A 15,270-nucleotide genomic window follows, 5' to 3' on the forward strand; every position below is an offset into this window, starting at 1 on the left:
ATATATTTGACATCCTAAATTTTCATGGAGTTTATTTCCCACTCTGACACCTGTGTATCTTACTGACACAACTTGAGTACCTCCTACTTTTTCTCATGTCCAATCACCATAAACTCATCAATACAATGGACTATCATAATGCTTTGGTGATATCCAGATGACTAATCTCCCTATGGACTATAATATTATAGACATCGGGAGACTTGGCATAGCACTCAAGTAAGACAAAGTTTGAGTGTACTTCTGTCTCTGTCAGATAGAAGTGAACTGCTCCATTACCTTTGCTGTTTGATGTGGAGACAACTATTCGCCAGATCAATAGCTGTGTATCAGGAGTTAGAGATGTTTTGATTTGTTCCGGGAAAAAAGGCCCATAAAATCCAGCAGCTTTGATTAGAATTAGTACCTCATTACCTTATGATAATCAACAATCATTGTCCATGACTTACTTGCCTTTTTTACAGGCCAAACAGATTATTTAAATGGGGCAGGTGATGGAGATTCCCATCCGCATGGTTATTTTAGTCTCTGCCAATTCCCCAGATAATGTGCTATTGCTATTTTTTGGTATCGTTTTCATGTAGGGACAGTTCCAGGAGCTTCCACTTGGCCCTTCCTATGTATTTTTTTCCAGTTGTGGCAAAATATGCATGACATAAAAGTGACCATCTTAACCATGTTTAGGTGTACCATTTAGTGGCATTAAGTCCATTCACGTTGTTGTGCAACCATCATTACCATTCATCTCCAGGGCTTTTTTCATCTTCCCAAACTGAAACTCTGTACCCATGAAACAACACCTCTCCATTCATCACTGCACCCAGACCCTGGCAATCACCATTCTATTATCTGTCTATATAAATTTGACTACTCTAGTACCTCATATGACTGGAATCACAGTATTTGTGTTTTCGGTTCTGGCTTATTTCATTTAGCATAATGTCTTCAAAGTTCATCCGTATCGTAGTGTGTGTCAGAATTTTTTACCTTTGAAGGGTCATTAATATTCCATTGTATGTATATACTACATTTTGTTTATCCATTCCTCTGTTGATGGACATTTAGGTTGTTTCCATCTTTTGGCTATTGTGAATAATGCTGCTAAGAACGTGAAATTACAAACATCTGTTCAAGTCCCTGCTTTTAATTCCTTTGGATATATACTCTGAAGTAGAATAGCTAGATCGTATGGTAGTTCTGTTTAATTTTTTGAGGAACTGCAATGTAGAAGGGTTCAGATTTCTACACATCCATGCGAATACTTGTTACTTATTATTGTTTTAATAATAGCTATCCTAATGGATGTCAGGCAGTAGCCGTTCTTAATAGCACTGACCTTGGTTGAGAGTTCTGTCATTTTCCAAGTATGTGTACTCCAAAAATACATTCAGATATGGGGAAATATAGTGTAGGTCACTGCACAAGACTTCTAGTGAGGTGAGCTTGTGTCAAAATTCCAATTATCACATGGCTTCCATAAGCCCTATTATGACCTGAAGACCACAGTGATGTTTTGGAACCTCAGGTGTGTAAGTTTATCTTAATAATCTCTGAAAAATTCTGAGTTTTCCACTTTTCCTTCTAAACATTCCCCCTGGACATTGTAAACCCCTTCGAGGTGGACCTGGAGGAAAAACATGATCACACTCTGTCCTTCTGACAATGTTGCAGCAAAGTTCCTGGAGCTGTTGTACCACCTGGTCTCTGGGTTAGGTCTGGGCGAGGCTGTAATTTTCATTCCTGGAAAATCAATGCAGGTTTCTGCTCATTGTGCTTGAATTTTATTTTCATTTATACAGGTCAAGCCTGCTCATCAATGTAATTCGCAGTGTAAATGTGATCAATCTGTTACTGCTGGAAGTCACTTTGGGTCAAAATACTGCCACTCTGCCCTGCTGACCTTTATGATAATTGCACTCACCTTGTTTCTCATATTAAATGCTACCACTTAACCTCTGCTACTTTGTAACCCAATGTTCCTGTTAAAAGGCACGGGGGGGCTTCCCTGGTGGCGCAGTGGTTGAGAGTCCGCCTGCCGATGCAGGGGACACGGGTTCGTGCCCCGGTCCGGTAAGATCCCACATGCCGCGGAGTGGCTGGGCCCGTGAGTCATGGCCGCTGAGCCTGCGTGTCCGGAGCCTGTGCTCCGCAACGGGAGAGGCCACAACAGTGAGAGGCCCACGTACCGCAAAAAAACAAACAAAAAAACCCAAAAAAAACATATGCCACACACACATTCTACAGGTTTCTGCTGATACACGTTAGCAGGATATAGCATTTCTTTTGATGTATATGCTAACTCCTACCAGGGTGGACATTATACTTGCCTACTGGGGCCTGGTAGAATCTGGCTGTAGTTATTAGGATGCAATAAGTGCTGATGTGGGTGGGTCTTGAGAAAAGTAGAAATTTCCTTGAAAACTAACCTATTTAGATAAGGTCTTTAGAGAGATGTTAAGTAAGGGAAGGTTAGTTTCCTCAAATGGGGAGGAAGAAGGGTGGCTTCCTTTGGCGAGGAAACCACAGGAAGATTTGGGTTAAAAATTTTCATATGAATCTGAGTCTGCCTACCTGCACTTATCCTAAATACTCAATATATCCTTATCTTAATACCCAACTCTTCCTGATCAACGTCCTGATATTAATCTGTGAGGCTTAGCACAAATGTACGTTGAACTTGCATTTTAATTCTGCAACCCACACTTTTAGATTTGAAACTTGATCCTCAGCCATGTCTGCTGTGTGGCTCTAAGACATGAGAAAATTTTAAGGCCCTCAGTGTGGCTCTCTGTGTCTTCCCATGCCTCGATCTGAGAGTTTAAACACCTAACACCTTTTAACATTAAGTGTAAACATTTGTAAGCTCTCTGGTGCTATAAGAAGCAGCTAATGGTCCCCGTGGTGCTTGTAGTTATTACTGCTGTAATAGACAAAATCAGCTGCCGCTTGAGATGTAAAAGTATTGTCTTCAACTGGCAATATGTTCAAAGCAAATATTGTCGGTAATTTATTTATTGCTTCCACTACTCGGAAGAAGCACTTGTCTTTGCATTGGCAATGGAGTCACTACTACATTCAAGCTCAAAACTTTATTCCAGAGTCCCATCTTGAGCATCTTTTTCCTGGGATTACTCATGCAGGACAGGAAATCTGCTTCAGGAAGTTTAGAAAGTAGATTTTAATAAAAGGAGCTTGTTTCAAAAGTTATAAAAGCTGGAGTCCAATGAAATAGGAAGGCAACCTAGAGTTTGGAAAGACTGAATCCCCTAAGCAGAACTGGAATGAATGTAGAGACTGCTGGTGGGTGCTGGGAACATGGAGGGAGAAGCCCTTGAGCAGGAATTGGACGCATGAGGGAGACGAAGCCTCAGTTGTATGTACAACTCAAAGAAAGAGGGCATTCTGGGTTCTCCCCTATCCCCTTCCTCCAAACTCTCACCAGTCCTTCCTTTACTCAAAATTAATTGGAAGCTAGTTGTCAGTGAATCCTGGGAAACCGAGTTTTCAGGAGTCAGTCCTCTAAAATAAAAATCAGAGCTGGAAAAAGAAATAGTCTTTCAAAATTATTCACACAAATATGCCATCCCTTTACAATAACTTCTCACATTCCAGTTCACTTGTTCAAATACCCCACCACTATGATAGTACTTTGACGCAAGTCTGTTTACTCCCTTGCTTTCTCCTGATACTGCCTTTGTATCTCCCCTTACTCTCTTACATTCCAATGTCCATTATCTAATAGTGTGTTTGTCCCTAGCCCTGTTCCAGTGTCTTTTAATTATGCTGGATCAACCCAAACCATTGCTTTCTCTTTTCTTGATCTCCAGCTTTCAAAGTCTTCCCAAGTAAAGTGTATAATAGTTTAGATTGTTTGCTTTATAAATTCATGATCACTAACCTAAAAGGTCCTTTAATATTGCCCTTTAATTCTGCTACATTAATCTGGACCCATCATTTCCCACTCTTTACACTTTGTTCTCTCTTTCTGCACTATTCTTTTTTTTTTTTTAATCTTTATTGGAGTATAATTGCGTTACAATGTTGTGTTAGTTTCTGCTGTATAACGAAGTGATTCAGCTATTGCAGTATTCTTAAATGGCATGTCCCCACCATTTGCTATAATATCAGGAGATAATCTCTTTTAATTCACAGAAAAGAAAAGAAAAAACATGAGGAGAACTTTCCTGTTAATTAACATAATAGAGTTACTACATCTGCTGCCATCTTTATCTCCTTTGGTAATTTAACAGAACAGAAGCTCTATTCCTACTAAACCCAATTCCCTTACTCCTGATTTGGATTGCATCACCTTGCACTCTCTAAGGATCCTTATTTTGTTCAATACCTTCTCTAATCTGGATCTTTTCCACTATCTTTTTTAAACATTCTAAAATCTTCCAAATTGGGAAAAATAATAAAGAAGAGTAAAGCAAAAAAGAAAAGCAAAACCAAACTCACCTTTCTCCACCTGACTTCTGTTACTAATTACCACACTATCTCTTCTTCAAAGGCACAGTTTTTAAAATAATTCTTGAAAATGTTTTTCTATATCTTGGCAATTGTGAATAATGCTTCAATGAACATGAGAGTGCAATCTTTTTGAGATCCTGATTTCAGTTCTCTTATACATATATATATACACACACACACACATATATATACATATATATATACATATATCCATTCAGAAGTGGGATTGCTAAATCATATGATAGTTCTATTTTTAATTTTTCGAGAAGCCTCCATACTGTTTTCCATAGTGACTGTATACCATTTTGTATTCCCACCAACAGTGTACAAGAGATCCAATTTCTCCATATTCTCCCCAGTACTTGTTACCTTTATATTTTTGAAACTAAGCATCCTAACAGGTGTGAGGTGATATCTCTTTGTGATTTTGATTTGCATTGCCCTGATGATGAGCGATGCTGAGTACCTTTTCATATACATTTTGGCCGTTCATATGTGTTCTTTGGAAAATGTATATTCAAGTTCTTTGCCCATTTCTTGATGGAGTTATTTGGTTTATTTGCTACTTAGTTGTGGGAATTCCTTATAAATTTTGGATATTTACCCCTTACCAGATATATGATTTGCAAATATTTTCTCCCATTCCATTGGTTACCTTTCCATTCTGTTGGTTGTTTCCTTTGCTGTGCAGGAGCTTTTTATTTTGATGTAGTTCTACTTGTCTATTTTTGCTTCTGTGGTCTGTGCTTTTGGTGTCATAGCCAATAAATCATTGCCAAGATCAGTGTCAAGAAGCTTTTCCCAGAATGTTCATCAACAGATGAATGGTTCAAAGCATGTAGTATATATTTACAATGGAATATTTTCAACTTTAAAAGAAGAAGGGGGTTCTACCATTGTGGCAACAGGGATGAACCTGGAGGACAATACGCTAAGTAAATAAGCCAGTCACAGAAGGACAAATACTGCATAATTCCATTTATATGAGGTATCTAAAATAATCAGACTCATGGAAGCAGAGAATAGAATGTTGGTTGCCAGGGGCTGGGGAAAGGGAGAAATGGGGAGCTGTTGTTCAACAGGTATGAATTTTCAGTTATACAAGATGAATAAATTCGAGAAATCTGCTGTACAAATAGTGTCTGTAGTTAACAATAATGTTAAGCACTTAAAATTAGTTAAGAGGGTCAATTTCATGTTAAGTGTTCTTACCACACACAGAAAAAATGGGACACAAGGAAGCTTTTGGAGGGGACAGATATGTCTATTACCTTGATTGTGTTAATTGTCTCATGGATTTATGCATATGTCCAAACTCATCAAATAATATACATTAAGCATGTGCCATTTTTTGTGCATCAGTTATACCTCCATAAAGCTGTTTAAAAATGTTTCTCTATATTTGATATCTTCACTTTATGACTTCCTTCTCATGCTTCAACCCACTCCCAATAGAATCCATCTTTTATTACTCCAATAAAAAGGTACTTCATAAGCTATTTCCAAATCCATGGATGCGACGTGAAAATTTTATTTCCTAGTTACTTGACCTGTAAGTAGGATTTGCTTCTGTCTTTGAGACTTGATTTTCCTTGACCCAAAAACTCCTCTGGTTTTCTTCTAATCTCTGCGGCAGTTCATTCTCTATCTTCTTTGCAGGTACGTATGCTTCTCCTCAGACATTAAATGTTGAAATTCTTCAAAATTCAGTTTTAGGCCATTATGTCCTCTCACTCTGGAACTCATAATATGATTTCACAGAAACACACAGCTTCAGTTACCAACTCCATAAACTTTGGACATTTGTGTACCTGAGACCTCTAATCTGAATTCTGTAAATCCAGTTGCCTATTTAACATCTAAATCTGTTCATTTAAAATATACATAAAGCTAAATACTCACGGTCTCCCTAAACTGCCTAATCTCTCCTCCTTCATTTTCATTTGTCTTAGTGTATAGTGACACCATTCACCCAGTTGTATAAACCAGGCACCTAACAATAATCCTTGAGTTCAACCTCTCGCATCAGCCACTATATCCTATCCATTATCAATCTTATCCATTTTACCTCCTAGATACTTCCTTAATCTATCTAATATCCTCTATCTACTCATCGTTGTAAGTGGTAAATTAATGCATGAATATATATTTCCCTGATTGCTTTGCTTGGTACCTATAGTTTTTATGGCAGAAAAATTTATATTAAAAAAAATCCGTTCATCTTCCGTATATCTTCGCTTCTGTTCCTCCATCCTCCTGTCCCCATTTCAAGCAAGTATACAGGACTCCCTAGAAACCTCTTCCTCAGGAAATATGCCATTTCTAAGCCTCAAGGTGTGAAGGAGGAGATTACAAGGCAGTTGGAGGATTAAAAGCCAGTGAGTACAACAAGCACTGCCTGACACTACCTTGTTACTGGATAGAGCCTTGGAGCTGCACCAACTCATTAGAGGGATGTAGTTGAGAGAGATATAGGGAAGGCATGTAATAAGCATGAGGTATCTATCTCATCAAATATTTCAGCATCCCAAACATTATAGAGGAACATTTATAAATGGGACATAAAGGTACAGGTGTCCCGGTCTCAGAAGACCAGAAGGACCTCCACAACACTTTCATGTTACAGGGTTTTTATACCACTTTGGTTGTATAAGGTACCTCTAATAATGGCTGAGTCTAAATTCTCTACTTGCTCAGTTATTTAAAGAATTAAATTCATTTAAATCAAGTAAAGAAACAGTAGGTTTATAGCAGCTCATAACTGCTTACTTTTTTTAAAAAATGTATTTATTTATTATTTTTGGCTCTGTGTTGGGTCTTCGTTGCTGCACGCGAGCTTTCTCTAGTTGCGGAGAGTGGGGGCTACTCTTTGTTGCAGTGTGCGGGCTTCTCATCACGGTGGCTTCTCGTTGCGGAGCATGGGCTCTAGGTGCGCGGGCTTCAGTAGTTGTGGCGCATGGGCTCTAGAGCTCAGGCTCAGTAGTTGCAGCACATGGGCTTAGTTGCTCCGCGGCATGTGGGATCTTCGGGAACCAGGGCTGGAACCCGTGTCCCCTGCATTGGCAGGTGGATTCTTAACCACTGCGCCACCAGGGAAGCCCCTTAACTGCTTACTTTATGTAGAAAGGCTGTCACCAATATATGGCAAGAACTTTGCTTGTATAATTTACACTAACTGGTATAATACACCTTCTACAAGAAAACTGAACAAGAATGAACTAGGGAGCAAAACATTTTTATCCTTTGAGCCATTCTGTTTTTAAGGGTTCTTGTAAGCTCTGATGTTTTATCTCTGAGAGAAAGAAAAAAAATTTTTTTAATTGGAAATTTAGAGATTTTTTTTTTAAACTTAAAATGAAAGATCTTGGTAGTAATTGAGTGTATAGTATTGTGTCATATGTTTTATTATTCATTTTATAGAACTAATTGCCCATGTGTTCCTATAATAGGGGAGGAAAAAATAACGGTTTTAGTCCCAGTATAGATATTGCATGATAAAAGGAGAATGATGACCATCTCCATTTCCAAAGGGAGAACAGGAATTCAAAACATGCTATGCCATAAATCGTTTAATTCAGCATTTTAAAATATTTTGAGCATTTTGAACTCAATGTTTTGTAACTTCTAAAAAAGTATAATGTATGTACATAAGTTCCACACATTTAAAATGAGTTGTTAAATTGTTAAGACCTGACTTCTTTCTCAAAATTAAGGTATGCTAGTCGGACCTGAGAATAGCCTCCAGAGGGCGACCAAGTTTCATCCCTGCAAACAATTGCATCAAAATTTAACATTGCTTCCAACAAAAGCAAGGACTTTCTAAAGTTAAAATTTGAAAAGCCAGTGATAATAGTTAATCCTTGAAAAAATACCATGACCCAAAGTCTGAATAGCTCTGCAAATATTGGTTGTTTCAGAAGGAGACCACCTCTAATTTGATGGTTTAGTAGAGCAAGGGCCTTTGAATCTAGACAAATCTCACAAAGCTACTAGATCAGCAGAACTTGTCATCAGTTCACGCATGCTCTGATTTTCCTGCTCACTGAAGTCTACCTCTTCTAAGCACCTTGTATTAGCAGGGTTTGGCTCTTGCATTTCCACAGACTTAAGGCCTTAAATTCAAGGGTCAGCTCTACAAATGGTTGATATATTACTTTGTAAATAGAGTTTCATCTATGGAATGGGATAAATATCTTCCTTATGTCTCATTGTTTTGTGAGTATTAAATTAGAGAAATATATGAAAACACTTGACACAATGACTGGTAGGTAAACTTACTTCCTGCCCATTTCTTTTGCCCTCCCTTTTTTTCTCCTTAAATTGAGAAAGATAGGATCTTATTATGTCATTCACTTCAATGTTTTAGTGCTATATCACTCTTCCATTACTTTTCCCCAAAGTATATTTTTAAAAATCTCACAGAAATAAAGTAGTGATTAAGTTTAAATAATTGATATTTCTCAATCCCTAGACAGAAGTATATCTAATAAAAGTAGGTTTGTTAATCCTTGACTGATAATGACTAGAAAATAAAGAAGTATTTCTAATTGGGCAGTCCATCCAATTGGCTCTCACCGTGTACCAATGGATTATTTTTTTTCTACTTATTTCATCTTTATTAAAGCTACAACACAGAGAACATTAGTTGAGTTTACTTTGTAACTGCCCTTTCTCATTATTCCTGACCTGTATCTAACTAGCAGACAGTTACTTTTGATTCTTCTGAGAAAGTTCCTAAAGCATTGCTTTTCTTTATAAAATAACCTTCCTGAAGGTAATGCTATTTTTAACTACTGATCAAGATGGCCTTAATGTGTCCCTCAGTTTGGCTAAACTTCAGACAGGATTTTTCTTTACCATAGGCCCCTAACCTCCCTTTTCTGAAAACATTTACTTTAAGAAACTTGAAATTATAAATTCTTTCTCTGCCCCTTTGAGATGTAAATTTTCTCCTAGTCACTTGATAATTTTCCAACCCAGAAATGTCTTTCTCAAGGACCTGGGAGTCAGCTCTTTGAAATATAACCTTCAAGAAAGGTATTGCCCTTACTTCCCAGTCTCTGTGGGGAGTATAGGAGCCTAACTTTGATAAGAGCCAAAGCAAACAGAGATGGTCTAATTATATTGACCAACCTCTTCCCCAGCATCCTCTACTATTTTTCCTACAGCTCATCCTGGCATCTAAAAACTTCCATGCCTTTTGTTTCAGCAGAACGGAGTTCAGTCTCTCTCCCCTATTACAGAATCATCTTGAGTAAAGTACTCCTTGCCTGTTTAACCATCTGGTGCAATTTTTCTTTGACATCACTCCATCACATACTCCAAACTGCCTACCACTTTCAGATTAATCTTATAAAACTTTGTATATGTGCTGCTGAAGTGAGCACAATCTTTATAGAACTTTGAATCACTCCCTATTTCCTGTGGCATGAAGCCCACCATTCAAACTTTTCCACAGTCTTATACCTTCCAAACTCATTAGTGTTATCTTCCAATTCCTGAATTCTCTCCTCCAATAATATTAGTACATTTTCTTCCTAAACGTGGCTCTAACATTTCCCCATTTTGAGATTTCATGTGTCTTCTAATTTTTTTAATATTTGGAAATTTTATTATACTGTATTTGCCCATAACAAATAAAATAGAAATTGTTTCAAGTCTTTGCAAATAAATTTAATACAGGGTATTAAGAACACCAGTGATGAAACTTCTGAGAAGTAAAGAAGGGCCACCTAGATAATGGAGTGATTAGTAGGAATAGGAATTTACTTGTACCCCTATGCTGGAAAGGCAAAGTTAAGGAGAGGGTTGTAAAGGTGTCCAGGGCCAGGTTAAATGATCATCAATGTCAGACCATACCAGTTCTGTCTCATTGGAGTTGGAGCCGTGGAAGTTACACAGTTGCTGCTGGAGAATCTTCACAAAGTAGAGGAAGAAAGGGAGAAATCTCATAGCTTATCCCTAAACTTCCATATACCATCAGTTGCTTCTTTTTGGCTGCGCCTGATCAGAAGTAAGCTGCCTGTATGAGTCTGCTATCATGTGATACAAAACAGATTCAAGAAGGAACAATGACTAAATTCAAGAAAAAGCAGTTCCAAACTAGTATTTTTGCTTGAATGTTGTGCAACAGTTTGTTTTCTGTATTTTTTCTAACTTTATTGAGATGTAATTGACATATGGCATTGTGTAAGTTTAAGGTGTACAACCTGTTGGTATGTTACATGTTGTGAAATGATTACCACAGCAGAGCTAGTTAACACACCTCCGTTACCTCGCATAAATACCATTTTTTTTGGTGAGAACATTTAAGATCTCTCTTAGCAACTTTAAAGTATATAATACAGTTCTGTTAACTGCAATCACCATGCTGTAGATTAGATTCCCAGAAATTCATGTGCTAACTGGATATTTTACCCTTTGGTCAACATCTCCCCATTTCCCCCAACCCCAACCCCTAGCAACAACCATTCTATTCTCTGTTTCTCTGGGTTTGGCTGTTTTAGAGTCTACAATTTAGTTACATCATACAGTATTTATTTTTCTCTCTCTGACTTATTTCACTCATCATAATGCCCCAAGGATCCATAAATGTTGTTGGAAGTGGCAGGATTTTCTTCTTTTTCGTGGCTGAATAATATTCCATCTATGTACCTACCATATCTTCTATATCCATTTATCCATGTATGGACACTTTGGTTGTTTCCATCTCTCGGCAATTGTGAATAATGCTGCAATGAACGTGCGAGTGCAGATATCTCTTTGAAATAGTGATTTCATTTCCTTTAGATATATATATACCCAAAGCAGGATTGCTAATGTATGGTAGTTTTCTTTTTAATTTTTTGAGGAGACTCCATATTGTTTACCATAGCGGCTGTACCAATTTACATTCCCACCAACAGTGCACAAGGGTTTCCTTTTCTGCATGCTTGTCAACATTTGTTACGTCTTAGTCTCTTTGAGGTGATATCTCGTTGTAGTTTTGATTTGCATTTCCCTGGTGATTAGTGATGTAGAGCATCTTTTCATGAACCTGTTGGTGATCTGGATGTCTTCATTGGAAAATTTTTTATTCAGTTCTTCTGCCCAAGTTTTAATTGAATTGTTTGAAAATCTATATCTATCTATATCTATATATCTACATATAGATATAGATATAGATATAGCCACTGTATGAGTTCCTTATATATTTTGGATATTAACACCTTATCACGTACATGATTTGAAAATATTTTCTCCCATTCTGTAGCTTGCCCTTTCATTTTGTTGATTGTTTATTTTTCTGTGTAGAAGCTTTTTAGGTTGATGTAGTTATATAACAAGTTGTATAACCAGTTGTATATAACAAGTTATATAACAAGTTGTATTTCTCTTGGTGATTTTAAGATTCCCTTGTTATCTTTAACGTTGACATTTTAATTTTAATATTTCTTGGTATGGATCTCTTTAGGTTGATCTGCTTTGGAGCTCTCTGGGCTTCCTGTATCTGGATGTCTGTTTCTTTCCCCAGGTTAGGAAAAGTTTTCAGATATTATTTCTACAAATGTTTCCTGCCCCCTTTTCTCTTCTCCTTCTGCAGTTCCTATAAGGTGAATGTTATTCCATTTGATGTGCCATAAATCCCTTAAGCTTTATTCATTATTTTCATTCTTTTTTCTTCCTTATTCTCTGATTGGATGAGTTCCTCTGACCTGTCTTTGAGTTCACCTATTCTTTCTTGTGCTTCATCTACTGTATTTCTAAGTTCAGTTATTGCATTCTCCAGTTCTGTGACTTCTATTTGGAACTTTCTTATATCTTCTGTTTCTTCGTTGAAGTTCTCACTGTTTTCATCCATTTTCCTTCTGAGTTCAGTGAGCATTTTTATGACCATAACTTTGAACTCTTTATCAAGTAAATTACTTATGTTCATTTCATTAAGATTTTTTCCTGAGGTTTTATTTTGTTCTTTTTTTGGAGTATAGTCCTCCCTTTCTTCATTTTGCTTGACTCTCTGTGTTGGTTTCTATGCATTAAGTGAAATAGCCACATCTCCCAGTCTTGAAGAGCTGTGTGACAGATGAACCTTGTCATTTAACCCTGTCTACTCTTGGTTGCCTCTCAAACCTTTGTGATTGTCTAAGCAGTTTATTTTTAATAGACCTGGCACACCATCCCAGCAGTTGAGGGTGTGCCAAGACAAATGAGCAACCCAAAGTGGAGGATCTCGGGCAGCACCTAGATTTAGGTTGATAGGAAGCCAGAAAACTTGGTAACAGCTTTTAAAGAATGCAAATATATTTAGTCTTGTGAGATTGCAAGTGGAAGCCCTGCTGCGCCCCAGAAGCAAGCAATCTGAAGGTGTTCCCTGGGGAGCAGTCACAAGAAAACAGTGCTTCAGATAAGTGTACAAGCTCCATTCTGGGAGATACCAGTGAACTGTAGTAAGGCAGAGTGAGGGTGGAGAGATGGCACCCCAGCCTACCTTCCCCGAGAGCACATCCGTAGCCTCTAGATGTGTGCTGAACCTGAAGCCTGCTCTTAAGTCTTGTCCCTACTAGCAAATAGGCCTTTTTCATGTAAAGGCTGGGGCTGTGTCTCAGTCTGATGGGTAGTGGTACATCCTGGGGGTGGTATCCTGCCAAGAACTGTCTCTCCAATTGTTACAGTCCCATGGGACCCAGAAAAGAAATCCCTCCTGGCCTCCAGAGCCAGGTGATCAAGGAGCATCCCCTGAGTGGAGGCCACAAAAATGGGATCTCCTGTCTTGGAGATTCTGGCTCTCTGGAGCACATCAGAAGGAAAGTGTGAAGATGATGCTTACTGGCTGAGTGAGGCGGTGGGAAGAGTGCAAAGATGACACCATTTGAATAAAGGGAAAGAGGGAAAAGAAGAAAAGAAGAAAAAATATATATATATATAGCAAGACAGAGGAAGAGCAGGGAAGAAGGAGCCAGCTGGCTGGAGCACAAAGCTGTCACCTGCAGGAAAGGAAAAAGGGGAAAAAAGATGGCACCTTTCAGTTTTATCAAGGCAGAGAGAGAGCAGGAAGATGGCACCCGCCAGCCTCTGTCCCTGGGGAGTATTCCAGCAGGCCCCTGTTCCTCAGATTAATGCTTTAAAATTGGGAAGTGAGTCTCTTTCACCAAAAGTCAGAGTGCTTTTCAAAGGGCTGCTTCTACACTTGGCCCTGGGACAGGTGAGTCTGTGCACAGGCCCTTTAAGAGCTGTTCCTCAGTTCACCACAGCCCTGTGGGTCTCATGGGATGTGCCTTGTTGGTCTTCAAAGTCAGATGTTTTGAGGGTCTATCTCTCAGGTGCCAGCCTTAAAATTTGGAGTGCCCAATGTGGGGTCCATACCCTTCACCTCTCAGGAAGAAGCTCCAGGTTTTGAGTTCCTTCCTAATTGTGTGTCTCCACACCAAGGATGGGGTTTATGGCAAAATTGTGTCTCAGCCTTTCCTACTTGTTTTGATGTGGTTTCCCTCTGGTTTTCCTGATGTGAAGGGGTTGCTCCACCATCTTTTAGTTTTCTTCAGAGGAAATTTTTCCATATGTAGCTGTAGCTTTGGTGTGTTTGTGGGAGGAGGTGGGTTCAGGATCTTCCTATGTTGCCATCTTGAACTGGAACCTATTTACTGTGTTTTAAATTTTGGTTTTCAATCGTTCAGTTTGTTACTAGTATATGGAAATATGATCAATGTTGTGTATTAATGTTTATGTATTGATTTTATATTCTGAGATCCTGCTAAAGCAAGTTATTATAATTTATTATGAGTCTACTTATACATTCCTTGGAATTTTCTATGTAGACAATTATGTCATCTGTAAAGAATGACAGTTATATTTCTTCTTTTCTAATATGTATGCCTCTTTTTTCCTTTTCTTGCTGTACTACACTAACTAGAATCTAAAGTACTAAGTTGAAAACTAAGATTAGAGTGGACATTCTAACCTTGTTTTTGAACTCAGGGAAAAGCATTCATTCTTTCACCATTTGATGTGATGTTAGAAGTAGGTTTTTTGTAGATGTTCTTTATTAGGTTGAGGTAGTGACCTTCTATTCCTAGTTTTCTGAGCATTTTTAATATGAATGGGTGTTGAATCTCGTTAAATGCCTGTTCTGTATTAATTGGTGTGACAGTATGTGTTTCTTCTTTAGACTCAATATGGTAGATTACATTGATGATTTTTTACCATTGAACAAGGCTTGCATCCCTGGAATAAATTCCACTTGGTCATAGTCTATTATTCATGTGGATTCTGATGGTAGGTATTTTTGTGGATTTCTTCTAGTAGGGTAAATTATGGTTCCCCAAAAACGTCCGTGTTTAACCCCTCGTATGACAATATGTGAACGTTACCTTGTATGGAAAAATGGACTTTGCCGCTGTGACTAAGTAAAAAATCTTGAGATGAAGAGATTATCCTAAATTTTCTGGGTGGGCTATATATAAACACAAAGAGCTGTATAGGAGGGACACAGGGAGAGTCAGAGCTGGAGAGACCATGTGATGAGGGAAGCAGAGATTAAAGTGATGCACTTTGAAGATGGAAGAAGGGACTAATTCCAAGGAATGCAGGCAGCCTCTAGAAGACAGAAAGGGAAAGGAAACAGATTCTCCTGTAGGGCTTCAAAAGGAACAAGCCCTGAGACACCTTGACTAATATCAGACTACTAAGCTGCAAAAACTTTCTTTCACAAAGGGTCAAGGAGGGCTGGGAGCACATATGTGCTGCCCACCTGGACAGAGGGGGACCTGTGAGGCTGACCTACAGATTCTGTGGAGGTGGAGAGACATGAGCCCCTTTCCTCTC

General features: G+C 38.3%; 1 protein-coding gene across 4 annotated transcripts in view; it reads left to right on the forward strand.

Moving 5' to 3' along the window:
* The window catches only part of LOC309807093 (uncharacterized protein), a 142,066-nt gene that overhangs the window by 109,351 nt on the left and 17,445 nt on the right, over positions 1 to 15,270 (forward strand). Inside the window, exon 3 of one of the 4 annotated variants that reach the window (XM_082626328.1) lies at positions 14,615 to 15,242. The exons of the other annotated variants lie outside the window; for them this stretch is intronic. Coding sequence (XP_082482454.1) covers positions 14,615 to 14,638 — 24 coding nt within the window. The 3' untranslated portion in view covers positions 14,639 to 15,242. Of the gene's footprint in view, positions 1 to 14,614; positions 15,243 to 15,270 lie in introns of those variants that run through there. 4 annotated transcript variants of the gene reach the window in all.

This window comes from Mesoplodon mirus, assembly GCF_964341445.2.
Source record: "Mesoplodon mirus genome assembly, chromosome: 7".
Classification (NCBI taxonomy): Eukaryota; Metazoa; Chordata; class Mammalia; order Artiodactyla; family Ziphiidae; genus Mesoplodon; species Mesoplodon mirus.